The following is a 27,819-nucleotide window of genomic DNA, read 5'->3' as shown; positions in this document are numbered from 1 at the left end:
AGATTCCTACTAATGTCGGAAATTTTCGTGACGGGAAATGTTTAAAACTTTCCTACACTGGAAATCTCGAGATACAGGCGATTTTTCCCTTAAGTGATTGTTTCTGCATTTATGGAATAAAAAATAGCAATATACGAAACGTTTCGAACACTTGCAATGCAGAAAATTGAGAAAGAACAACTTTATAACGAGACCATTTGGAATTTTCCGATTGTTCGGGATCCCAAAAGTTCAGAAAACATTTTCCGAAGTCGGGATCGGGACGGGAATTTTCCGCCGATCCGAATACTGACTTTTCTGGAATCTTCATACCCCTACTCCTACATAGAGCAATTGGACAGAATGAACGACAGAAAGTCTGGAGAAGTACTGCGCTATCATGCAAAACCTCATCATCACACCTTGTACAGCTGATTGACACACTTTGTGGCTCAACATTCGCTTCAACTACTCAACTACTCTGGATGTATCCATAACATATCAAACAAAATGTTAAGGTGAAGAATGAAAAATATGTATCGTCTGCTGTAAAGTAAACATATTTGTAAACAGATTGTCGGGTTGCCAATTGATCCACTTCTGGAAAAAATATAATTAAAGATTTTTTTATTGTATTAATTTTAGATCCAATTATAGATCTGTCATTATTTTCTTTCAAATAATTACAGTGTTTTCCTAAGTTATACAATTGTCTTATGTTTTCATTACTTGCGTCTAATGTGAAACTATTGTGGACGATTTGCTTATCCAATAGTTGATTATGCCTTTGTCGGTATGAAGCAGCTTGAAGTGTTAATATTTACTAGTAAGTGAACTAAGTTATTTATTATTGAAAATAATTTTACAGGTTTATAGACATATGAGTAATTGAATGGTGTCAGGAAAATTAATGCTCATAACTAAAGTCGTCTATTTATCTGTTTTAAACCGTGCTTTCTCCATCACTCATCGGTCTTGAAACCTAACCGTGTATATTAAATGTTAACTTTAGTACAGAAAAGGTTAGAAATGCACGAAATTAAAACAAAAAAAATAACTTTCCTTACGTTTTCTCCTTCTCGTTTAGTATGGGAAGCAGGAATTAATGATGTAGGTGGCGAATCAATATTTTATATAAATTTTCTTTCACAACAATCTTCAGAAAGAGTGCTGACATGTACATCGTGTGAAATGAACAATCCAATGATTTCTCTTTAAAGTTGCTAACTCTCCAGTGAATACTAAATGTTGAAACTCAGAATATCCATCCTCGACGCATTCTCTTTCGGTAAGTAATACATCTATTGGACATAATCGCCAATAGTTTTAGAACACCGATTCATTGTTTACGTGAATGATTCGTGATGTTGAATGTAAAATTCAGAAAGAAATCCAAGTTGTGGTTAATTTATGTGTCAATTCCGTTCTCAGAAATCTGTTTCCTTGTAAACAAAGAAGGCACCTTGTTAAGCGAATGCCAGTCAACTGAGTATATACTGATTTGTTTTGGGATACAGCAACTGGGCTGTGTTGTTGCGGATCTCGGTCTCACTGCAGAACATGGGCTGCTTTTTTCCTCTAAATAGACGAACAAAATTTATATCCCCTGACAGTACGTACCATCTACTTCCATTTTCCGGTGTTCCTTTTACGATTACTATTATATTATTGCACGTAAAAAATGGTTTTCCTGCTACTAAAAGCAATGCATTTCTCCATTTGTTCGCATCCATATTGTTTATGTGCGATAAGTGAGACCCTTCGTTTCGCGGCATTCGAGTTGATTTGTCGCTCCGGATTCCACGCACAGTTTCTTTCATTATTTCAGACGAGGAATGCTTACAAGGTTAGGCTAGGCCTGTTAGGTTGGTTTCCAATAGCATAAATACAATGAAATTTTTTTTCCTGATACTAAAAGCAATGCATTTCTCCATTCGTTCGTGTCCATATTGTTTACGCACAGTTTCTTTCATTATTTCTTTGAGGAATGCCTACAAGGTTAGGTTAGGCCTGTTAGGTTAGGTTTCATTAGCATAAATACAACAACTAATTATTATTTAGGTTAAGTGAACTAAACCTAGCTACCTAACAACATAGGCATTTTTTGCTTTCACTTGATTTGTGCAGGAATATGCCTACCGCCCAACCTGGACACGTTTTTCTGTTTTTTTTTTAAAGAAAAAAAATTTCCACACCTTAAAACTTACTTTTCCTGATTACTAACTACAAAACGTTACCAAAAAATTATGAACCGTATTCCTCCTAAGCAGCCCATATTCTGCAGTCTTAGCCGGATCTCTGTTGCTACACTTTTGTATAGCGGAAACGGATTTCTTACTTTTTACATAAGAAAGTACTTATACAAATCATTTCCTTTAGCGTTGTTGAAGTTCGAAAATGTAGGTTTTGATCCATTTTAATGCGAAATCATGTGTTTATCTGCGAAAATATCTCTCCGACACGTTATTGCTGCTGCCGCCATTTGCTTTCTGCATGTGCCCCCAGTAAGTGTTTCAAACCTCGCCGTGTTTTCACTATAACATGACGTGTCGAGTATTTTAATTTTTTAAACTATGCTTGCCTAACCTAACCGTACGGGAAATGGTTTGTGGGGCTAACATCAATGGTTTGTGGGGCTAACGTCAATGGTTTGCGAGGTATTAGCATAATTTCAAATCCGGGCACAAAAGTAGGTATTTTTCGGTGAACAAGGTTGCAACACTGCATAAATCGACAAAACACTCGCACAACGTGCAATGAACCAGTACGCTATCGCCATAATGTGTGTTACAGAATCGGAATAACAAATAACAGTAAGTACTTGTAAATGTAAGAAATAGACATTACTTTCGTTAGAAATTCATTATTACACCTAAAGAAATGTTCTGCAATGCAGAATAGTATGTTAGCAATGTAAAAAAGTGCGAAATAAATTATTTATAAGTGTTTCACCTATACGAAAGTAGTAGCAACTTTATTTCCTATTTGGTCTGGGCAGAAGTGGTTTCATCGATCGGCCAATCAAAATGATCCAGTAGATTATCTGGAACTGGTGTATTGAAAAACAGTTCAGATGGATCATAGCCTGCAGCATCTGATACTGAGTTGTTTAGTAACCAGATTATTTCAGTAAGGTATTTTGACCAATTTTAATGTTCTCTGTGACAAAATAACCTTAACAGTCGTACTGTTTGCTGATTCATTCTTTCGAGTGTGTTATTATTAGGGGTAAGGATGTCGAATCGACCCTTCTTAATAGAAATATGTTTGATACATCGTTTGAAAGGGTATGAATGAAGGATTCAAAAAAATAAAAATTTAAGGTGAGGAAACAATTGGAAGTGGAAAAAAAGTAGTATTAATTGCCCCCCGATTCCGGGCTCCGCACCTGGAGTAATTGACCTAACGCTACCGCAGCCCCGCCTTTTTCTATAGAGTCCCTTTTAATGAGAACATAAAAAAATACGAATGAAAACATGATTTAAAAAAAGTTGAATCCTAGTGGAAATTCGCATATAAGCTATATTCCCGTTGAAAACCAAAGTTTGACCTTGCAATACTGTGCGTTTACAGTCTATGGCAGTCCAGCAATTACTATGATGATACGTTGTGGAATCGGATTAAGATATTCTTTCCATAACTGAGAAGTAAACTGTGTTCCACGATTTGACAGAATGGCTCTTACTTTAGGGAAATGAGTGAAATAACCTTGTAATCAAGTGTCCCATGTTCAATACCCAGTTGAGGTACATAGTGGCTCGGATCCCACTTTAAATTATAGGTCGTCCCGATTAGTCTTTCTGTGCATAAAATGAACTTGAAAACAAACCTCAAGGTTTGGAATAAGCCTCACGATTCAAGTATGTGTATACTTTTCTTTACTTGGAAAGTATCTAGTGAGGCACGTACATATTTTTCATGCATGGTTGATAGGTAGACAGTTAATGGTTATATCTGAAAATAATAATTGTAGCAATAATAATCTTTATGTTAGTGTGTCGTTGGTCAACTTACAAATAAATAACAGTGAGTGAAATAATATGAGTAGGCTATTACTTAAAAGAAGAAAAGGTAAGAATGTAGAATAGAGAGAATGTCTCCAATTTCGTTAATATTTGGTATACTAACTAATTTTGACCTTCTTATCACGAATCTATTGTTAAAATGCGGGTGTCTTGTGTAGAAATTTTACATTATGCACGGGTAGCCCCACGAACAATGCACGGGTACCCCCACAAACCATTCACGGATAGCCCCTCAAATCATTCATGGATAGCCTCACGAACCGTTTCAGGTAAGGTTAGGTTAGGCAAGCTTAGTTAAAATTTTGTTCGTAAAACAATGCAATACAGCTTTAAAAAAAAAGAATCTCAACTTACATCAGCTTTTTTCACAATTTCCAGATGTGACCCTCGCATTTTAACAACAGATTCGTGATTAGAAGGCCAAATTTAGTTAGTATACCAAAAATTAACGAAATTGGAGACATTCTCTGTATTCTACATTCACTCCGAAAAAAAAAACCCAGCATTTATCCCTTTGCATTAAATAATTACAAGAGAATAATTATCCAGTGTAAAATCGGTAGAAAAGTGTAATTAAATAAACAAAATACAATGAAATTTTAGTTGTATTCATGTTTGCAAGTGTCGGCCCCCGTGGCATTGTAGTTAGCACATCACACTACGATGCCAGGGTCCCAGGTTGGAATCCTGGCCTGGGCATGGATGTTTGTAAGTGTCCATTCAGCAATTTCATCATATCATCACTCATCCTCATCTTTGCAAATTAGCCAAAAGTGGCACAAAAGGCGAAGTAGAATAAATAAGAAATAAATTTAAAAAATAATGTTTGCAAGTTGTGTGAAATTTTGTAATATGTAAATATTTTAACTTCCAGGTTTGTTCTTCGTAATTTCTGCATCTAGAGTGCTGGAATTGAGTGACAGGTTAGTGGTTGATATGCAGAGTGAAATTGTTATTAAATTTCTGTATATTCAAAATTTTTAGCCTGTATTTTTGCTTAATATATTTATATATAATTTTTGATTATGGGATGCTCACACAAGAAGCAATTTGAAAATTTAGCATTGATTCTTTTAGATATAATGCATAAAGCCAGTCACACACAGCAGTTAGGTACGTCTTCACTTTGCCATCGAATTCTATCTTTGTTACTTAAAGGTCGGCTGAGAGCTTTCTCTCTTTCAGTTCCCGACGGAATTAGAAACCATCTTTAGATCCATCTTTAATACCATAGAACTGCCAATCAGAATTGAGGAGCACGTTGGCCAGCTGAAGTAGAAGAAGGGCAATAGATGCTCGACTGTTTATTCAAGACAGCTTAAAGAAGAAAAAAAATCGACCAATTATACAACTATATAAATAATTGAGTTGATTTGTTGAGTGAATAGTCTAATAATTATTATTGTTTTAAATAAATAGTTTGCATGTCTAAATTTCATACTGTGATACTCTAATTATACGTTGAGAACCGACACAAATACTATTTTGAAGTGCACACTGAACAGCTGCAAATGTTGGCTGTGTAGTGTAGCACCGCAGTAAATAAATTGCTAGTGTTGTAATGATATATAAATTATGAATTGTAATTATTCCTTGTTGGCCTTCAAAGTAAATGCTATAATAAGTATTTTATGAGCAAAGAAGTGTCAATGTAACAAATAAAATATGGTAACTTAATTTAAACACCACAATTTTCGCATTGTGAATATTGTGAAGTTTATGTAATTTATTTGACTATTTTCTATTGGAGAATAAATTTCAAAACTGTACGGAAAAGGGTTTAATTAAAAGATGCAACTTCTATCATAATATACAGGTAATGCAAGTTTATGCTAGTGTGCCCGTAAATGAAATAATGTATGTTATACCCACATTCACTGCTACGGGTCACATGTGCTGCATTTTTCAACAGTGCCAATGTTATTCACTTATTCTTGTAAGAGAAAACATTTTCCCTATCTTCAGCAGTTATTAACATCTAAACTTGTGAAGTGGTATACCGCGTTTGTGCAGTTTCCAGTCGGAGGTGAAGACATACCTAACTGCCATGTTAGACTCACTTAAGGAACAAAGGTTGTAATACTAATAATTCTGTTTTTTTTATATATAACTTGAAACAGGAACAATGCTAATTATATCCCATGAAGGAACATTTATTTTTACTGATTTCAGTTTGACCAGCTTGTATGATCTTTAAGTCCTTTATTTTTGTAATAATATACCAGGTGTATAAGCTTAAATCTGCTGTTTTGTAGTCAGAAAAACACATGGTTTATTTATAGAAAGCAACAAGAAATTTATTCCAAGTACTTGCCTTTGCGAGCTACACATTTTGCCCACCTCTCGGGCAATTTGTGGATACCACTCCAAAAAAGTCCTTCTCTTTCGAGGCAAACCACTCATCAAGCCATTTTCGGACGTCTGCACACGTATCGAAGTGCTGCTCAGCGAGGGCGTGGTCCATCGACGAGAACAGATGGTAGTCGGAAGGGGCCAGGTCTGGTGAATAGGCGGGATGGAGTAGCACCTCCCAGTTGCGTGTCTCCAAGTAGTTTTGGACCAGACTTGACGTGTGCGATGGGGCGTTGTCGTGGAGGAAAATCAGCTTGTCATGTCTTTGTTGATAATGCGGCCTTTTGTCACACAGAGCACAGTGCAATTTGATCAGTTGTTGGTGGTAGCGGTGGGCAGTGACAGTTTCACCAGGTTTCAACAGCTCAAAGTAGACGATACCCTGTTGATCCCACCAAACACACAGCATCGTCTTCCGGCCGAAGCAATTTGGTCTCGAGGAAGATGTTGATGGTTGGTCGGGATCCACCCACGATTTCTTGCGTTTAGGATTCTCGAAATATATCCACTTTTCATCGCCAGTCACAATCTGATGCAGGAAAGACTTTCTTTTTTGTCTGGCAAGCAAGATTTCGCATGTGTTTTGGCGTCTCTCCAGCTGCCAATCGGTCAATTCATGCCTCACCCATTTTCCAATCTTTTGAACCTTTCCCATAGCATGTAGATGCATGGAAATGGATGCTTGAGTAACACCCAATTGCTCGGCAAGCATCTTTTGCGTTTGGGTATCATCCTCGTCCAAAAGAGCCTGCAATTGATGGTCCTCAACCTTCCTGGGCCGATTTTCACGCTTCTTGTCGCTCAGGTCAAAATTGCAGTCTTTAAACCGACGAAACCAATCCCTGCACGTTGTTTCCGATACAGCACTGTCACCATAAGCCTCCACAAGCATTCGATGCGATTCGGCAGCCGATTTCTTCAAATGGAAGCAGAAAAGCAGAGCTTCCCGCATATGCTCTCTGTCTGGCACAAAACTAGACATGCTTACCACAGGAACACTGTCTGTTGTTGTCTGCACGTGCTGACGATGTGCACTGATTCGTGTTGGCACATGTCCATCTCATACAAACACCAGGTATGGCGTGCCCATGGTAGCTTCATATGCTCACTAACGCCATCTATGAGCAAACAGCAGATTTAAGCTTATACACCTGGTAATGCAAAAGACTAATATTTCTTTCCTTTTAGGTTTTTGGAAATCAGGAAAGATGGCCTTTGGCTTGTCATGGTGAGTGTCATGTTGCTTAATTACTATTTCAGTAAGCTGTGCTCTTAAAGGGCAAATGATTAAAAATTTTGAGACATTCTTGGGACATGGTTGGCAGGTATGTGAATTTGGTTTGTCTTCTAATCCACTATTAACATTCTTTAGGATTTCTTTTCTGCCTTCGCCTCCTCCTTTTTATAGCCTTTTGTATTTTAGTGCAATATTTCTGTTTTATGACATAATCATAAGTTATAATAATATAATATAACATAACTTAATCATAATAACTTTTTATTTATTCAATTCAGTCTGATTATTTCAAAGTTGAAGACAGTAAAAAAAAAAAAAATTGTTGTATCTTTACAACAGTAGTCACACAGTGGACCCTCAATTCTATGTTTTTCAGAGGATCAAGAGTAAAGCCTTAAAATGCAGGAAATTGTAATATCTGGGAAAATTTAACAATTGGAATCATGAAGATTGAATGTAGGTTGTGAAAAATTTTAAATTGTTGTTCCACTGTACTAGTTTCACAATTTACAATTGTAATTTATTGTGTCATATTCGCCAATTATTTTAATGTACCGTGTCATAAAATCAAGGATATTGGAAATTCATTTGTACAACAAAATGGGCATGTTCCAATCAAATTCAGATACACAAGTTCTTATTGTTCCAGCTAATCTGTTCGTATCTTGTTGACAGTTCTATGCACCGTGGTGCGCTCACTGCAAGAGGCTGGAGCCAATCTGGAGCCACGTGGCTCAGACTCTCCACAACACAAACATCCGCGTGGGACGAGTAGACTGCACCCGCTTCACCAATGTTGCTAACGAATTCCACATTGCAGGGTTTCCAACTATTTTGTTGTAAGTATTAAGTTTGCATTGAATTGAGGACATATATATATATATAATGTCCTTTGCAAAGCGTGTGTCAACATAGTCGGCCAATCATATGTACTATATTCGTGTTAGGCCTAATGATGGAGTTACAAATGCACCACTTGTGTATTTTCCAAAATACAGCATATCCACAAAAACACTCCTCGATTTTATTTGGTTATAAAATGAAAACTTTGAGGAATATTGTGTTCATTTTTTGGGTAAACGTGTAAAAACTCGTAAAGTTTCATGTAATTGAATTTCATTACAGACACTCAATGTGTGCCCCACCTGTCACACGGCAAACATCTAGGCGATAATCAAGCTCATTCCAGACTCTGGAAAGCATATCGGGCGTGATTGTGTTTACAGCTTCTGTGATTCTGTCCTGCAGAATTTCAATGGATGCAGGTGGGGGAGGTACGAACACTATGTCTTTGATATACCAACACAAGAAAAAATCGCAAACACTAAGGTCCGGTGACCTAGGAGGCCAGGGAAGAAACACCTGATCATGGCGTCCAGCACGACCTATCCATCTGTTTGGCAGAACCTCATTGAGAAAGTTACGGACGTTACGATGCCAGTGCAGTGGTGCCCCATCTTGTTGGATGGGGCACCTCAGTAAGTTGAGGCATCAACCAGTTTTGTAACACATCCAAGTAACTGTCGCCAGACACAGTTTCGCCTTCAAAGAAAAAAGGACCATAAACTCTCTGTTCAGATATGGCACAAAGCACATTACACTTAGGAGAATCACGTTGTATTTCCAGCGTGGAGTGGGGATTCTCCAATCCCCATATCCGCACATTGTGTCTGTTTACCTTACCATGCAGGTGGAAGGTTGCTTCATCACTGAAAATGATCTTCGACAGAAGATTGTCATCATTTTCCATTAACTGCTGGAGATCCGAACAGAACTGCTGTCGCTTTGGACGGTCTTCAGGTTTTAACTTCTGCACCAGTTGCAGTTTATATAGCTGAAAGTGCAAGCGTTTTCGTAGCACCTTGCTAATCGTACTTTTTGGGATTTGTAGTTTAATACTCGCTCTGCGCACTGACTTTTTGGGGCTCCGAACAAAGGTTTCCCTCACACTCTCAACAACTTGCTGTGGGACTGTCGGTCGGCCAGAGTGCCCTTTCCGCTTGTCACAGATGCACCCTTCTTCGATGAAATCCTTGTACCACTTCAAAATGGACTTGTTCGAAGGTGGTTCCACACCAAATTTACGCCTGAACGAACGTTGAACAGACACAACACTCTTTGTTGTGTGTAATTCTAACACACACCAACTTCGTTGCTGTTTTGAAAGTGCCATCTTGAATTTACTGCCCCCTAGCGGAAAAATGGGTCAATTTCACAACCTGTAGGGAATAAACAAAAATATTTTGAGTTACTACACCTTCTGACACCATACTTACAAACATATTGCAAAAAGTTTTCATTTTATAACCAAATAAAATCGAGGAGAGTTTTTGTGGACACGCTGTATATTGGAACAAGGATTGTTGTCTCAAACCAAATGCAGGTGATGAAAGAGAATGATGTCATGTTCTTATCATGAGTCCTAGTTTAGGCACAAGTCCTTTGTAAGTGCTCCTTCAACATTCATCCATATTGTGATTTGCTTCGAGACTCAGAAAATACATAAGAATGAAAGAAGTACAGAAGAATAAAAGAAAAGGATACTTATAATTGTTCAAGTCAATTGTAGCAATTGAATCAGATAAACTGCCACTTAAAGGCTACATTATTATAACTTATTAATTATGTGAAAATTCTCTCTCAACACCAAGATCTTTGACATTCCCTGCCAATGCCCTACCTCAGAGCCGTCAAGTCAACCTCTGGCCTCCTAAAAATTTTCACAACTGATATCTCTGTGTAAGTTTATGATGTCTGTTCCAGACAAACTGCAAATTCTGATTACTGTTGGATGCAGTTAGACATTTCACCACGATGGCTGGCTTGAACAGGATGCCAAAGACCCTCATTGAGCCACAATTTACGCTGTTTTTGTAACAAACATTTTGTTTGTTTTCTAACTTTGCTACATTAAGGTAAAAAGTTATAATAATTAAGAGATATCAATTTGGCTTTGCCTTGAAATTGCCTTCTTCTCGATTCTCTTTGAACAGTCTGAAGGGAGAATCTGCATTCACATACAAAGGAGACAGGTCAAAGGAAGAAATTGTCAACTTTGCGTTGCGGATGTCTGGGCCACCCGTGCAGCAGATCACAAGAGCCGAGAGCCTGGAGACTGTGAAGCAGTCCAACCCTCTGCTGTTTGTGTACATTGGGGAACAGGATGGGCCACTCTGGGTAAGGCAACGTGTACTTTTATGTGAAGGATTGGTCAGTGATGTTCACATCGGACTCTCCAGAGTGTGCTAATACTAGGTATTATTAAAATATTCCAGGCATGCTTGTGAGAAAAGAGCAACTGTGTTCGCCAGATACTGCAGGGATGCATCATCAAGTTTCCGGTGGAGAAACGGTCCAGTGATGCCACAGCCACCTTACTTACCTGACATGGCACCTGTAGACTTTTGGGCCATTGTTCTGGCAATGGCAGAGCTATGCGTGTCTGTGACTACTTCAAGGATGACTAGACTTCCAACGGATATATTTTGTGGTTGAATTCCAGGAACTTTTTGAAAGCTAACTTTTAAAACTAGATCGACTACAGCTACATTTACCACAAAGAAGCTACTTCACTACTTCTACTTCTGTGTGCTACTTTGCTACTTTTTCATAAAAGAAAAACAGACACCCGTATGGATATTCCAAAGCAACTTTTGTTGATTGTACTTATCAGATAATAGGTTCCATTATTATTGTAATTGATAACAGTGACTTGTTTTTACTAGTTTTTCAGAATGATAAGGTGTCCAACAATTCAAAGTTTATATCTGGGTATCACAATTGGGATACTACCCTGATAAATGTAAAAAAAAAGTGCTCCTCTGTGCTTAGCACCATGCCATGAAGGCGTATAGAAGGTGTGCGGGTAACTCTCTGATAAATGTTCACAGCTATATGTAAGTATAATATTGAGGCTGCCCCAGAGCTTCTTTATGCAGGGAAAAGACCGGAAAAATTCTGACCCTAGATAACCCACCCAGGGAATCGAATCCGGGTCTTCCATGTGACAGTCGGGCATCCTACCAACTAGACTGTTGAGGGTCCTATTATTTGTATATATATCAACATATTTTTTATTACAAATAATTGTTTCATTTTTTAAATAGGTGAATATGAATATTTTGAACACAAAATATCAATGCCACCTGGTCCATTAATTTTGCAATAAAAGTCTGTAATAGACTTTAATGTAATAAGGTTATTTTATGTGTAAAATGCAGTTTTCCTGCCGACTGCCTGGTATTAGTGTACAGTCATAATTGATTCAATAGTGCAGTTAGTTCGAAAGAAATTATTATTTTTGCATGTGTAATTTTCTACAGCTCAAAGGAAATTTTGTGAAATTTCTTTGTAGGAAACATACAGGAGTGCGGCCGAGGAGTTCCAGCCACACAGCTTCTTCTACACGGTTGCCCACAACGTGGCCATTAAAGTGAGTACTTCTCCTTCCGCTTTATACACAGGCAGGGTAATTGGGTCTCTGCCTACAGTTTAAAGTGGGATTCAACCACTATGTGCTATCGGGACATCATCGAAGGTGGTTTACTCACGTGTTTTTGTGCAAGTCTGGATAGGTGCGAGGGCTGGGACCTGTAGGATCTGTATATTAGTTTAAGAGCCTCCCTTTATGAATTTCATCTAATAATCACTCACCCTAATCATTCTATTGATATTCGTATAGTTTGTATGTTTCTTGGCCGATCGTTAAACATATATCATGAAAACATAGCATAGAATATAATTATTCTAGGAATCTTCATTTCCTAAATATTGATGAAGTATAATGAGTGAAGACAGAGAAGAGGCTCGTTTAATGATCTCTTTACACTGGTTATTGACCTGACGTTTCCGCCGACTGCCTCTCGTTATCCCAGGCATGCACAGCATTTCCCAATACCTCCGTGCTGAGGTTATACGAAAGGTGACGAAAGTACACCTCACCGATAGAGGACATGAGGAGTAACAACCTCTAGTCCGGGAGCAGTATGAAACATGAAATCCAAAAGGACAGCTCTCTCAGTTGGCTTGCAAACTCGATCAATACACTCAGTGCGAGATAACGGAAGGAGCGTGAGTTGGAGTCGATGCACAAACTCTGACAATAGCTATGGACACGGACTGTTAGGTATGTCTCAGCAAGAACATCAGACAGGTATGATAAGTGATATCTCATCTTTCCTTCCATTGACCGGGCTGTTTTATTATTTGCTACATCCCAGTGACTCTTCGATCCGTGATGTTAATCCGAGTCACACTTCAATATATTGACACATTTGTGGGTTTGATCCAATATTAAAGATGAAAAGACTAAGTTATAAGGGATAACAGCGTAATCTCAAAATACATACTTTTAATATCGGTCATTACAGGTAATGGGAAAATTATCGGTGAGAGTTGAAAATTAAATATTTGCTAAAGAGGTTTTGAAGATGTTCACCAACAGCAAATGCAAACAATTTCTTTTACATTGCATATTCAAGACTATCCTTAGAACAAAGATCACCTCTATACAAGGCCACAAACCAATTACAACTCACTAAAAGGTGGTCCGGACTTCCACTTATGGAAATAGACTTACAGAACGGCTTGCATCAAGCAGCTGAAGAGTAAATAATGTTGTTTTCACCCTACTTGTTATTATTCTTATGTGTATCTTATTATTTTGTCTATTTCTTTTCTGGTTTATATCCTGATGTAAAATGGATTCTTCTGTATTCAGAATTTTTCAAATAAATAAATAAATAAATAATCTTTAAGTAAGTCCATAGTTGAACTGTTTGCCTCCAGACACTGAACCAGTTGACTGCTGTTTTTTAGATTTTGAGAGGACTTGCACCACATGTATTCTGAGAGTCTCAAAATTTGGTGCAAAACTGTCTTACAAATGTAAACATACAATTCACATGCCATGGTTGTGTAAAGTACATGTCCAAATATGCACTTTCTTTTTCAAAGCTAACCCTATTGCAGTCACCAAGTTACAAAAAAATATTTATGTTACTGTTATTGGATTTCAAATTACCATTTTTAGAAAAATGCACTAAATCTAAATTAAAACGCCTTTGGCTTCAAAAATGCTTGGTATTGAACTAATCGTCCTTTCCTTCTTTACAGCACATGGAAATAGAGTCCTGCCCATCCATATTTGTGTACAAAGAGAGCACGCATTACTTTTTCCAAGGTAAGCTTTAGTTTTAAAGTTTTAACGTTTCAAGGAGCAGTTTTTAATGTTTTTAACCACACACACTTAACCAATCCCATATCCTATACCTAATAAGAGGTCGAGGTGGTTATGAATTGTGTATAACCTAAAAGTGAACAGCCTGAAGAAGGGAGCAGTTGAGTCGCAAAACGTAAGTTATTAGTATATTTTTATTAAGCTTTGCATTTTCATTATTATGTAAATCATGTGAATTATGATCAAATTCAGTTCTGTTTTTATTTTGAGCCATGGAGGTCAGAGATGTCCATTTGACTTTGGTCTCACGAGGCCTGGCATCCGAGCTTAAGGTCAGCCTCCAAACTCACATGGCCTCAGCCTTGCAAGGCTCTTGGAGGCTGAGGCTGGCCATCTCTGGTCGGTAGGTCATCTGACTGCCATGTGGGAGACCCAGGTTCGATTCCCAAATTGGAATTTTTCGCCATTCTCCATTGTCCCTGCATAAAGTGGCTCTGGGGTTCACCCAGCCTCGAATCAATGGGTACCTGGAGACAACCCTGAGGGGTAAAGGTGGCCATAGCATGGTGCTGATCACATCACCTCCAAAAAAATGGCCGTGATCAAGAATGTGTGAGGCCCTACCCCTAACACAGGAAACTTTACCTACCGTATAGGTGCAAAAATAATAATAAAACTAATAGTAATTTTACCAGTTCATTGACATACCTTTAATAGCCAATTACGGTAGATGTCTGATTAAACCATCTCATCTGCGGAATTTATTCTGGAAAACTTTGAATTTTTTCTATGTTGTGCTACATAGAGATGCATTTAATGCTTGCAGGTAGGATTTTAGAAATCAAAGTGTTTCCGGTTTCCAGAAATCTCTTTGGGCAACTAAAATGTCTCCCTTTTCCTTGCACAGTCCCGGAAGCAGAAGGCTCGGCAGAGGAGGACCTGAATGGCACGCTCTTCGACTGGGTGAACAAGGAGAGGTTCCACACCTTCATGAAGGTCACCCGTGGCAACTTCCACCAGCTGCTGCGGACAGGGAAGTTCCTGGTGCTGGCCGTGGTGGAGGAGAACAAGCTGCAGGAAATACCTACGGAAATGCTGGAGTGAGGATGCTTTCTTTACTGGACTCTTTGGTACCCTTGGCCCTCTGCATTTCCTTGAGAAAGAAATATTTTGCATGCTTTCTGAAGATTATGATGTTTATGAACGTTTTCAGCTTGCAAAGATGTGTCATTGTGAAATAAAGTACATCCGTTACCTTAGCATGTTGTCTTACCATGAAGTAGAACAGACTGATGGCCTCCCTGATGGTGCAGTGGTAGCATCGTCGCCTTGTAATCAAGGGGTCCCGGGTTCGATTCCCGGTGGAGGCACATAGTGGTTCGGATTCCATTTTGAACTGTAGGTTCAGTCCAGATTAGCCTTACTGTGCATAAAGTGGACATAAAACAACAAATCAATCCAAAACAGCCTGAAGGCTTCACGCAAGTGAATATAGCACGCAACATGACATTCCACAACAGCAGCTACAATTTTATGTCGTTACGTTAGGAGTGTTAGGTTTTGAATTTATAGCAGTTCCTGACGTGTTCTTTTCTCATAGTTCTTGAAGCTTTCTTGGCGATGGGCTATTGACCTGAAGATGAGAATGATGTAAGCTCTCGAAAGCTTGGAAACTGTTCCAGAATTGACTTGGTCGATAGCCCGAGATAATTTACTCAGTATTCTTTTCGATTTTAGTATGGATACAAAAGGTTTTACTAATATAAAGTGGTGAAGTACTCCGAGATGGCAGGTTTTTATTTATGCCGGTCACACTTTGGGATCAAATATCTCCGTTATTTGTGTTTTCCGCTCGCTGGAACCAATTTTCATATTATGTAAAAGTAAAACATTGAAATCTGTCGATTAAAATAAAATCAACATTATTCTCAACGGCGTACAGTTGGTTAACGGCCCTGACTCTTTTATTGGAAGAGCAACTGTAAATTCTTATTTGAATGACGTAACAATAACTTTTGGAGTAATTTAAATATTGAGAATGCAATGTGTGCTTTCTTTATGCATTATCAAAAGTTAAAGTGAAAACTGCATAGTGCAAAGGGTTCATTCTAGCTGCCTTTTGCTCCAGGCATTTATTGCTTCAAAATACAAAGTACATAGATATGGAACTTTAATTGAATTCTTTTGCCTGGCCTCTTGCTGTGAATGTGGTGCAAAGGTGTTAGTTGTCACTTACTCATATCACAATTAACCTTTCACATTTTGCAGTTCACGATTTTCAAATGATGTCTCTATGTATATTTTGCAGGTTTAGGGACATGGTGGAAACAGTGATACGGAGAAACAGGGACAGATATCACAAGTAAGTTGAAATTTTACGCTTACTGCATGAAATCAGATTTTTCTGTTTTGAGATTGCCTGGTTTACAGGGATTTTCAAACCACCCTGTTCCATTCAGGCTCTAAAAAACAAAACTGATGCTGTATCTACCATGACAAGCAATTCAGATACATTTAATAGAATAAGTCATGCGAGAAAACAAATTTTAAATTCAAAACAATGGAAACTGTAATGATGTTTAATTTTATAGTTTTTGAAAAATGCCTCAAATTGAATTGGGGCTAAGAAAAAGTGGCATGGGCTCAAATTTTGGCAACCCCTGAAATACCTTGTTGCATGTAGAGCTCGTCCTTAAAGATACATACCTTCCACCAAATGTCTGCGTCGTAAGCTAGACACAGAAAAAGCTAAAAAAAAAAAAAATGTGCGATACGTAGAGGCATGCATATTTTGTTTTTGACGAAAACACGAAATGTTTTTCTTGTATGTTACAATCATAAAAACTAGGGCTTATCGGTTGATATTTTTGCACCGATACTAGCCGATACCATTGTTTGAGTCGCTAGAGGTGCGGCTAAAACCAATTGTCTTTTTCCATTTCAAAGTTTCGTTCACCTTTTCCAACTTACCTTTGGTTTTGAAAAAAAAAATGAAAAATAGTTGTGCATTTGTTAAATGAACCTGTACTCAAGTTTCCGGGAACAGCAAGTGCGTGACACAAAGATCTGTACGCAGATAATACTTGCGGTCTATCCCCATAGTTAGTATACAATAAAATGTAGATACTTAAAGGTACTTACGTTAGTGAGTATTGATTTTAACGAAAACTACATTTCAGGATTCCACTGATCAGTTATTTATTGTATACTAACTTATTTAATGTGAGTAAGTCGCACGAGCACTAAATATGAATTATCCCCATAGGACTTGGCTGCTCTGTTTAGTTCTCTTTGAATGCCAGACCCTGTGGCCGAGTGGTTAGCACATCGCCCTGTGACGCCAAGGGTCCCGGGTTCGAATCCTGGTCAGGTTTGGTTGTTTGTGAATGTCCATTCATCAATTTCATCATTTCATCACTCATCCCCATCTTTGCAAATTAGCCAAGAGGCACAAAACGTGAAGTAAAATAAACTAAATCAATCAGTTCTCTTTGAAGTCTACCAGGCTTTGTTCGTACAGATGCGGCCTTGTGTAATGAGGTCCTGAAAGCCAACGATGCACCTGTGGGTAATCCTTCCACTTCCTTTGGTGTTTGCAGGCATCCCTCTCTTTAGGGACCTCCCGCGGTCAAAAAGGTCATTGCCCATGAAAATGGTGGACGTGGCTTAGACATAGTACATATGGGTTTCAGCACAAGGAACGCGGCAGGGGAATAATTTTTTTTGAATGACAGATGACGGTAGTTAGTTTCTGGAAAGCAGTGATGGGTTTGGATTTCCTCCCACGCCAAGCGATAGAACTATGCATTTAATTTTTCTTAGAAATTTGCCGAAAGTATATCAAAAGCAAAGTCACTTTCGAATATCACTGTACTGATGTCAATTGCCTGATATAGAAGCAAGAGACTGGTAAGTTTTCATTCTCCCCTTACATTTGGTTTACTAATTATTATTCTCTTCGTTAAAGGACAAAAAAGTGACTAGATTGGTTTCACATTACAGCTTTACTGTTAGTTTTAGACGTCGTGTCCGGGGCTGGTAAATCTCCAATTATTCTTGTGTTCGCGGATGATTTAATGTTAGTTTGGGAACAGTGACCCCTTAGTTTTAGAGGAGGTTGAAGAGACATGATCTCATTTTTCAACATTGGGGGAGAGGAGGACGACCAGCACACGATTGCCTTGCTCTTAGCTTCACTTAATATTTCTCTAATATTTGAAACATCTGATGGATTGTCACTTAGAAAAAAAATGTAAAGTTGAGATGCATCGTTGCAACAGAGCATCGTTTGGTGGGTTAATTTATTCATCGCCCCTCATCAGAAATGCATACGTATAAAATGTAATAATAATAATTACACAGACACACACATATAATTTATATATATATACATATTTATTTTAAATTGGAATTATACAAGTATCGGCATCGGTTCAAAGTGGTATCGGCTCAGCCCTAATAAAAACAGTTTCTTGTTGTAACGTTTCAGGAGAACACACACGCTCCCTTCATCAGACATTTATTTTTAGTTTGTTTAAAGATACAGTTATAACAATGTGTATGTGGTAAATTAGAGAATGTAAACGGAAGAATCCGAGACCCGTTTATATTGTAAATAAATGTCTAAAGCCCTTTCAGCAACACCCTGCAACGTTAATTTAGTAAGTTCTTGCCTTTCATTTCATTCTTTGGTGGTGAGCAGTCTGGTGAGGAACGGGATGGGAGATGCATTACTTGTTTATTTGGGATTTTCTTGCTGGAAGTGATCCAGGTAAGGGTGGTGTTTCAGAACAGGATGATTGGTGATAAAAGGAAATAGATGGCATGCCAATCACAAACACACGAGGCCGGCTCTGGCTGTGGGTCCAGAAGCCTCCTTAGCCTGCAACAATGCAGCCCAGGGTGTACTTGTGTATTTCAGAAAGAGTCACCGCTTGCAAACTTCATCTATGTTTTTGAAAGCTTTCTAAGTACGGAGCTGTAAGATCACAAACATTAGGTAAGGATGTAATCACACAGTGATTACAATATTAATATTGTAATCTGTTAACTATAAATTTAAAACATTTATATTTTTCCTTTAGAATTTTGTTAGTAAAATGTGTTGATAAATTGCATAGCAATATTTAACTCTGAAGTGACAAGTTTTAATATTTTTTCCCCACAGTAAATTCCAGTTTGGGTGGATTGGGACTCCTGATTTGGCGAATTCGGTGGCGATGTCGGTGCTTTCGCTGCCAAACCTTCTGGTGGTGAACTCCACGACCAACCACCATCACCTGCCGGAGGACGACATCAGCCAGCTTACTCCAGAGGCTCTGGCCATCTTCCTCGATCAAGTACTCAACCAGTCGGCACCTGTAAGTTCCAGGGAGTTCTCAGTTCTGGGACATAAAATTAAATTTAATCTCTCAGAAATGGTATTTAGTAATTCCAATCAAAATTAGCATGTTCAAATCATTTTAAATTCAATACAAAACTACAAATTAACAGAAACAAAGGACATACAATTTTGAGTAGTTATATTGTTAAGGTTCTCCTCCGTGGGCATGCAGGACAGCATGGGTTCGAGTCTGCGTGGGTTCAGTTTCTGGGTTTTCGGCCTGTGTATAGGATCGGTGGCAACCCAGCATCATGAAGAAACTGGGGAGCTACTAGCGAGTAGCGTAATCCGGTCTGGGAAATCTACAACGGCTGAGGGTTCGACATGCTGACCTCACGTCACCCCATTACCGGTTGAACATCTCAACACCTCTAGGTTGGATTGTGCGAGGGAGACTGGCAGTCGGGAGATCGGCCAAGGCCCTTGTAGGGCTGTCGAGCCACGGATTATTATTATTATTATATTATTAAGGGAAGGAGAAGGACCCTTGATAGTGATGCAGAAAAATTGTGTAGAGTTTCTTTACTTGAACCATGAAGGTTGAATATAAAATTTGGATTCCACTGTATTAGTTAAGGATGCTGTGCATTGCTTGCTATTTTTTATTGAACAGTGATGGTAAAAAAAAAAAACTTTACTGTGCAAGAATACGTGTCTTCGTAAAATATATATACAATGAATTTCATGATCCTGAAAAGATGATGCATATATTTGTGATGCAAAATCACTTTCACATGTAATGTATGCGTGGGAACATAAGCCAAAAGCAGGAAGAAGTACATGTTCATCACAGCTGCAAAATCTTCTGCATAAAAGGCTCATAATAAACCTTCGTTGCATCAAGGAAAAATATAAGACCAAAATCGGAATGATTATTGTGATAACCATGGCTGGGATTTTTAATTAAAAATTCATGACAATATGCAGAATAAAATAAAATAATGTTTTAATTAATAAATTGTGCTCTCGTTTAGTGACCTCTCTAAGTAAGAATGACAACAGAAAATTATGAAATTTGAAAGTCAGCTCTATTTATTTCATTCCAGGAGCCCTGAATTGTAGTGCACGATTGTGCATATTTTCAAATGTAAATATAATAGAATGTATTTAATCCTGAAATAGCTGTGTGTACAAAGGCAGTACCTTGAAAAAGTAAAGAATATGCTGAGCATAGTTAATTAAATCATGTAGAATGGTTGATTTAATTAATTAGTAGTAATTAATTTAACATGTATTTCAGGAACATTTTTGCACTTGCAAAATAAGCAAAGTCATCCGTTAGGTGTCTCGAGATGAGTGTAATTCTAAGTCTGTAATTCCAGGTGTACGGGGGCGATACCTTTGTAGTGCGACTGTACCGCACTTACTTTGAGGCACGGACTTCTTTGGCTGAAATGTGGTACGGAAATCCAGTCCTCACGGCGGTTCTTTTCGGACTGCCCCTCGGCTTCCTCAGCCTCATCTGCTACTCCATCTGCTGCGCCGACATCATGGATGCCGACGAGGATGACGAAGGTGAGTGAAGATTTGCTTGCGTTCAAATTCTCTACACACTGATCCAACAGGCACGCATGGAAACGCACTTTCACCATTTTCCTCACCAAAAAGAGAGGGAAAGAAAGGGTCAGAAAACATCAAATGGTTTGAGGGAGAGAAGAATATTGTATCATATCATCTGTGATGATATATCGTGATATCAAATTAACGATATCGTCCATCCCTAGTAAATATCTATATTTGATTTAGGTTAGGTTTGCATATCTTTTTAATGAAATTTGACATGTTCATGTATGGCATAGCCCAGTGGCAAAGTATTAAAACATATCTTAATAGTCAATACTTTACAATGAAAAAAGGTGCCTACTATCTGTGACAAAAATATTGAGCCCTCGGTGTATGCGCTTGTAAAATTGTACTCCGTTGGAGGAAGTCAAATATAGCTCATTGGAAAGTATCCACTTTTTAATAAGCGTTATCTGAAAATTAATCTTAACTTTATTTTCATATTATAACTAAATATTCACTGAAAAGTGTAGTTTTTCTTCCAATTTTCATGAACGGGGAACTTAACAACATACAGTTCATAATCAACTGTACATATAATATTGAGATTTTGTGTGGTTGAAGTTTGATTATATTTGCACCTCTGTGGAAAAAATCAAATGCATATCTTTACTAGATACTTAAAAATGGACATTTTAGGGAAACATGCACACTTGAAATGCATAATTGCAAATTCAATGAAATTGCAAAAAACTGTTGATATAACGCATTTGATCGAATTCCAGAAGATATTAATTATTCTTTCACGCTTCTAATATGGTAAACTGGTGAATGACATACGGCAGAGTGCTGCCAATCTTGGACTCCGTGGGTTGCAGGCAACGTCCACAGCTCTGCTGCTTCGCTGCGAGGATCACAGAAGTGCATTCCGTTGAGCCGATTCAAAGTATTATCGCAGCATATAATAATGAATAAAATATTTCTCATATTGCAAATGGACTACTGCAGGGTTTTTCTTAAGTCCAGTCCCGATTAGCCTACCTGTGCATAAGTGGACTTAGAGAAAACAATTCGACTCAGTTTTATATAACGTCATTTTCCCAGTATTATTTTATGTCGCACATTTAAACAGATATATTGAGTTGAATGAAGTCAATGAGAGATGCAGTCTTCTTTGTATACAATAATAATACACCTGTTGGGTAAAGTAAAGAGATTTCATAACGAAGGGAAACAGAGAGCAACGAATAAAAATTATATTTAAAAAATTGCACATTTCAAACCTTCACGCCAACTAACATTTTAAAATATATTGTAAGCAAAGATGCATTTAAATTGTGTTTATCTCGTAAAATTCACTTAATCATCGTGTCGAGTGGTGGTTTCAACATTTAAAGTCTTGCTATACATCCCACCTGAAAACATTTCTTTGGTCTGTTTTACAACTGCAACTCTTGTAATAAGCAAGGAGAGACAGAAGGAGTAAAACATTAATAAATTTTCAATGAATATAATGAGTGAAAGGTAAAAATCTAAAATGCTGTTCATAATGAATTCTGTTGAACTGGATGATTAAAATAAAAGGTATGTATCTTTCTTATCACATCTTGCAAAAACTCGTCCAATAAAATATTGGGTAATCCTTTTCCTTCCAGGGCCTCCCCCATGGCGCAGTGGTAGCGTCATTGCCTTGTAATCAAGGGGTCCCGGGTTCCATACCCGTTGGAGGCACAAGTGGTTCGGATCCCACTTTAAACTGTAGGTCCAGTCCCGATTAGCCTTACTGTGCATAAAGTGGACTTAAAACACCAACTCAAACCAAACTCCTTTTCCTTCCTTTCTAGTTGATGCAACTTTTTGTTGTTCCCTTTTTCTTTACATACCTTTATCACTGTGCTGACCTAACACTTGACACTTTGGTTTATGTCGTGAGATGCACCCATTCGTTTCTCGTGGTTGAAATATCTCTTGGCATTATAATTTCTTTTCCACAAGTATGATATTACTGCCTTGCCATTTTCATGCAACAAAAAAAATCACTTTACAGAACCGCTATCACTTACTACAGTGCGTACGAACAAACACGTGAACTTGTGAGAGACCGACAGCCTGGATAGAATGCACGTAAGAATTATTATGAATATGTGGGAGTTCAGGCAATAATTCATGGCAGGAATGTGACAAAAGAAAATTTGGGCATCTCTACAATACTTTTCTTTGTGGAACACTTTGTTTAGGCTCATTTCTCGTCAAAGCTGCTTGGACTAGGAGTATAAAGGGAAAGGGGCGACGCTTGGCAACAAAGCTCACTTGCTCCACGTGCGTTCTTAGCAATGATGTGAATTGCGCAGCAACTGGTTGCCAAGAAAAGCAATTCTCTCTGTTGTTTTCAATTCACATAGTGTGCATGAGATATGGACATTAGATTTTTATTCCACGGCCATCATTTTCATATGCATTTCATGACCATTGGGCTGTCCAGTACTGAGATTGCAACATCAAATTAATCATTAATTGTGGCTCTTTCACAGATGATTGTACCATTATATTTCCCTGAGATATTTCCACATAAACCAATCACAAAAAAAAAATCATATTTTTACGACTGTTTTACATGAAGCTACACACAATTGAATTCGACTTATAAAAAATACGAAAAACTATACTTTTACGAATATTTTTGTCTAGATAATGATAAAATCACTTTGTCTAAAAGCAGACACTTGTAGCTTTCCAGTGAGGTATAATTGACTTTTTTCCTCCGACAGAGTACAATTTTACAAGCACACAAACCGAGGGCTCAATATTTTTGTCAGGGATAGTATAGAAAAAAATAATAATATAGTATAGATGAAAATAATAATAATAGGAACATTTGGTTAGTGACTGAAATTCTTTGATGTGCTTAATTTTGAAAAAAGTCTGCGTAAGTACATTGAAACATTGAGAAAAAAAATTTATTGATCATTATTTTCAGAATAAATCAGGGTTACATGGGCCTGAGTGACAGACCATATTGTGAATTGTTACATTGTTTTGAATAGTGTGAATGTTGATACGAATGTGTTATATTGCTGTGTGATTCATACGGACTTTTTAATTTCAGACACTGCTCACGAGAAGAAGGAATAAGGAAAGACTTTTGTTGAATCATCAATCTTGGAAAACCAGTTTTTGAATTTTTATAATGTTTTCTAATCAAGACTTTTGATCTCATTTTGTACATAGATAGTTACTAGAGTGATGGAGATACAAGGTACTTTTGAATTTAAGATGGAAAGCACGGAAGGCTTTAATAATAGCTGCAGCATATTTTGGGAAGACCTTTGTGGAAGGGAAACTTTTAAGCAGGAAGTGGCACAATCATAGAAAACCTTAAAATTTGAATTTACCTTGTGTAGTGGAAGCACAGGCGGTCATTACGAACAACGTGGAATATCTAGTCTTGCTTCTTCTTCATTTGTTTCTGTACAATGCATGTAAGGTACATGTCTAGTATTACTGCATAGCTATCCTGAATATTCGTGGGCTGTCATGGAACAGAACTGTCTTCAGAAATAACCCAATAAAATATCAAGATATCAGTACAAAAATGGCACATTTCAGGATCAAAAGTGGTACGTAAATTTAAAAAAAAAAAATTCTTATTACACAAACTAAAGATTTCTCTTCTGATAGTACATTTATGTAGTTATCAGAGGAATAAGTTTATTCCAGTGTAAAAGTCCATTTTTGCTTCTCAAATATTTACAGCAGAATTAATCAATTTTCCACGATTTGCATAACTCACAGGATAATTCACTTCAGAAAGTGTCATGTCAGTCAATAAACCCTAAATTTTATTTTTAAGATTATATTTTGCATTTTGCAGTTCATTTGGGATCATTTCGTGACAGAATATGGTAGGAAAATGCACCTTACACCTATCAGAAACGAAAAATTAACATTCCAGCATGTTATTTGACATTTCATGTTTTCGTCAAAAACTAAATATGCATGCCTCTAGTTATATCGCATCTTGACTTTGTAAGCAAAGAATTGTTAGAAATATCAACGCTCCCAGTTTTGTAATAAAAAGTCCACGTATGCTTTGCAATAAAAAAATCAACATTTCCTCTGCAAATTGGTAACAGTAACTTTTACTATTAGTTGGAAGTCTAGAGCAGGGAACTCATCTTCATTGGGAAAGAGTGCTCTTACATGCAACTGAGAGGGGAGCAGCATTTATGCATGGAATCTGACAAAGGAATTTCCTGTACTAAACAAAGGACAACAGAAAGGCATTTAAATAACCGAGATTTTACAAAATATTTTTTGCATTATGTACTTGGGTAATTGTTCATGGTTTTTGGGGCGACATGTTAATTCCCAGTAATACAAACTTAACCTGTTTTGTAAACTTATAACGTATTTTTGGCAGGCTCTCTGGTGGAGTGGTTAGCACAATGCACGATGAATAAAAGAGAGTTTGTATTCTTGATAAAACATGCATTGTTACTTTTGTATATGTATTTTATGTGATAATGAAAATGAATGTTGAGTATTGATTGATTTGGTTTATTTTACTTCACTTTTCTACCACTTCTGGCTAATCACGAAGATGAGGATCTGTGATGATATAAATAGACACTTACAAAGAACACACATGTCCAGGCTAACCTCTCCGCCACGGTGGCCTATGAATTCTGAGTAGTTGAAGTTGATGGACACTAATGGCTAGGCTGGGACATGAACTTGCAAGCTCTGGTGCCTTGTCTATGCACCATCATTTATTTCTTGCAAATAATCCAAGATGTAGAAAAGCATCCATTTTTGTTTGATTTTGAAGTCTTAGGATGCTTAAATGTTATCAGGTTTATCTCTGGAAATTTAACAAATTAGAATATCCATCTCATGCTGTTCAAGTTGACCTGGGTTCCTTTCGTTAACATATGTTTCTTTGCTAGGGGAAAGTAGGACATAATACCCCAAAACATTCGCAATAAATAATATATATTTCCATAGCACACGTTAGAAAGTAATTTAAAATTGACACTTTTCCGTTTAAAGAAGAAAAGATTTCTTAATAAATTCTTACTACATGTTTTAAATGGTACCTCTCACAGTAAGCATGTATTTTCCTAATTAATATTATGTGATGCTCAAAATGTAGGACATTTATGATATTTCTCAAATTCCTCCTGGACGTCAGACATAAGGCTAAAATGTATGGACATGTCCAGGAAAAACTGACGTCTGGTAAAAGTATTCTTTGTGCACCCTCAGACAATACTCTAGAAGTGATAGAAAGAGGTCCACTATGTGTGAGAGAGAAGTAAACAAATATTGTACAGTTTTCGTCAACTAGAGAAATGAATAAACTATTTTTAAACAATCCAGAAATCATTCCATTACATACAAAATTACACACTGGCAACATTGGGAGGGTGCACAGAGGACAAGAGTTGCCCAGGCCTGGTGTGCTATATCATGGAATAAAATTAATCCAGTTTTGATAAAAGTTTTTTTCAGTTGTACCCTAACCAAAGTAAACCATACTTTTCCAGTCACGTTTTTGGTGCTTACAGCAATACTAGACATGTCCCTAGCAAGGATGGAAGCTGTTTGTTCCTTCTTTAGAATGCATTTATGGTGTTAGTCTCTTTTATGGTGCCGTGCTCTCTTCCCCAACGGAATGTAGCATTACAAAACTCAGAATTAATTATAATGTTAGTGTTATACAACTTTTTAACATCTGATACGTAGATGTGGCAAAAGTTGCACTTAGACTGGGGGAGAAAACACTGCATCCTATGATGTTCGTTTTCTAAAATACTGTTTGTTTTCACAATTTCAAATGCTTGTTGTATACTGTTAAACTGTTGTTGTCTGCAACAGAGAAATAAGTGTGTGTATATATATTATATATTTCTGTAAGCAATGAACAATATAATAATTGTTCTGTTAATAACTTATTTCTTCAGTTCTAAATTTAGCCTTTCTTAAAAAAAAATGTCACTAATTTTTTAATGATTTTTTACATTACTGGAACTTTGCATTGACATTTTATCTGTGCAAGTAACTTTTGTGAGTGCTTTAAACATGGATGAATAGAGATAACTATGAAAACCTTAGAAACTGTTCAACAAAATGATACATTAGAAGAAATAAAAAATAAAGTTAGTAGAAAATTTATCCAGGCCAGCACCTGCATTAAGATTACATAAAGCTAGTAAAAATAGATGCTGGTTTGAGGAACGAAGTTTTATACAAAAGACCAAGCTGATAAAATAATAAAAGCATTTTGTATAGGTGTGTGCTGAACGTGATGACCCTGTAGCGACAGCCCATGCTTTGCACGGTTCAATGGGTTTTAAAACAGCAGCAAAGAGCTTCAAAATAAGACCAAGATCACATTTGTAGGATTACCCAATAATAGGAAAAAGCTCTTTCACAAAATTGATAAACTTTTTTTGGCCAATTAAAAAAATCTGAAAATGAATAATTGTATTTTAAACCTTTCGACCTGCACTGTATTTAAATTTCATCACGATCGGACCACAAGTTTATTATTTGGAAAATACCAAAAACCCAGCACTTTTTTTTTTGCTCTCACAACAATAAAAAATCGAAGGCATACTCAAAAAAAGAAATTGGTTACCATAGCTTAACTCATAATTGAATAAGCTAAATTTTGATGTAACTTGTTTTTATGTAGGTCTACTGGTTAATTTATAATGGAGTCCAACCTAGAGTATCCATGATTTTTAATCCGATAGTAGTGGCTGTGGCATGCCCAGGGGTCACAACCCCCTTTCCTTCTGCCAAGCATTCCTAAATATAGGTCAAATGTTGGAAAATATATCAAAATATAGAACGGACTGCTAAACAAAATAAAAATACACTCCCCTCACTTGTGAAATATCCTGAGCATACCACGGTATCAGTAAAGGCACATATTTTTGCTAAATAAAAAATAAAATTTTGGTGTTATAACAGTGAAAAATTGGATCAAAGTAGTATATAAAATGTTATTTTGGTTTTAAAGTTGTGAACATAATCCTGAATTCATAATTGGGAAAAGAGACACGCGGTAGTATATAAATCCGGAGAAAACTAGTACTCACTTTTATCCCTGAAGCTGTTTTTTCTTGTTTTTTGATTAATTTCAGTGGCCACTGCC

At 37.2% G+C, this 27,819-nt stretch overlaps 1 protein-coding gene across 1 annotated transcript; it reads left to right on the top strand.

Moving 5' to 3' along the window:
* The first annotated feature begins 758 nt into the window (after positions 1-758).
* On the top strand, positions 759-27,819 carry Tmx3 (Thioredoxin-related transmembrane protein 3). Its single transcript, XM_083144193.1, has 12 exons — positions 759-805; positions 4,879-4,927; positions 7,545-7,584; positions 8,269-8,432; positions 10,587-10,770; positions 11,948-12,025; positions 13,708-13,774; positions 14,679-14,871; positions 16,080-16,133; positions 18,939-19,131; positions 20,477-20,669; positions 23,764-27,819. The coding sequence occupies exons 1-12, from the start codon at positions 775-777 to the stop codon at positions 23,787-23,789; spliced, it is 1,272 nt and encodes a 423-aa protein (XP_083000319.1). The 5' UTR covers positions 759-774; the 3' UTR covers positions 23,790-27,819.

This window comes from Lepisma saccharinum, chromosome 22 (assembly GCF_977018435.1).
Source record: "Lepisma saccharinum chromosome 22, izLepSacc3.1, whole genome shotgun sequence".
NCBI lineage: Eukaryota > Metazoa > Arthropoda > Insecta > Zygentoma > Lepismatidae > Lepisma > Lepisma saccharinum.
The sequence above is the reverse complement of the archived record's forward strand: the minus strand, read 5'-3'. Positions and strand labels throughout refer to the sequence as shown.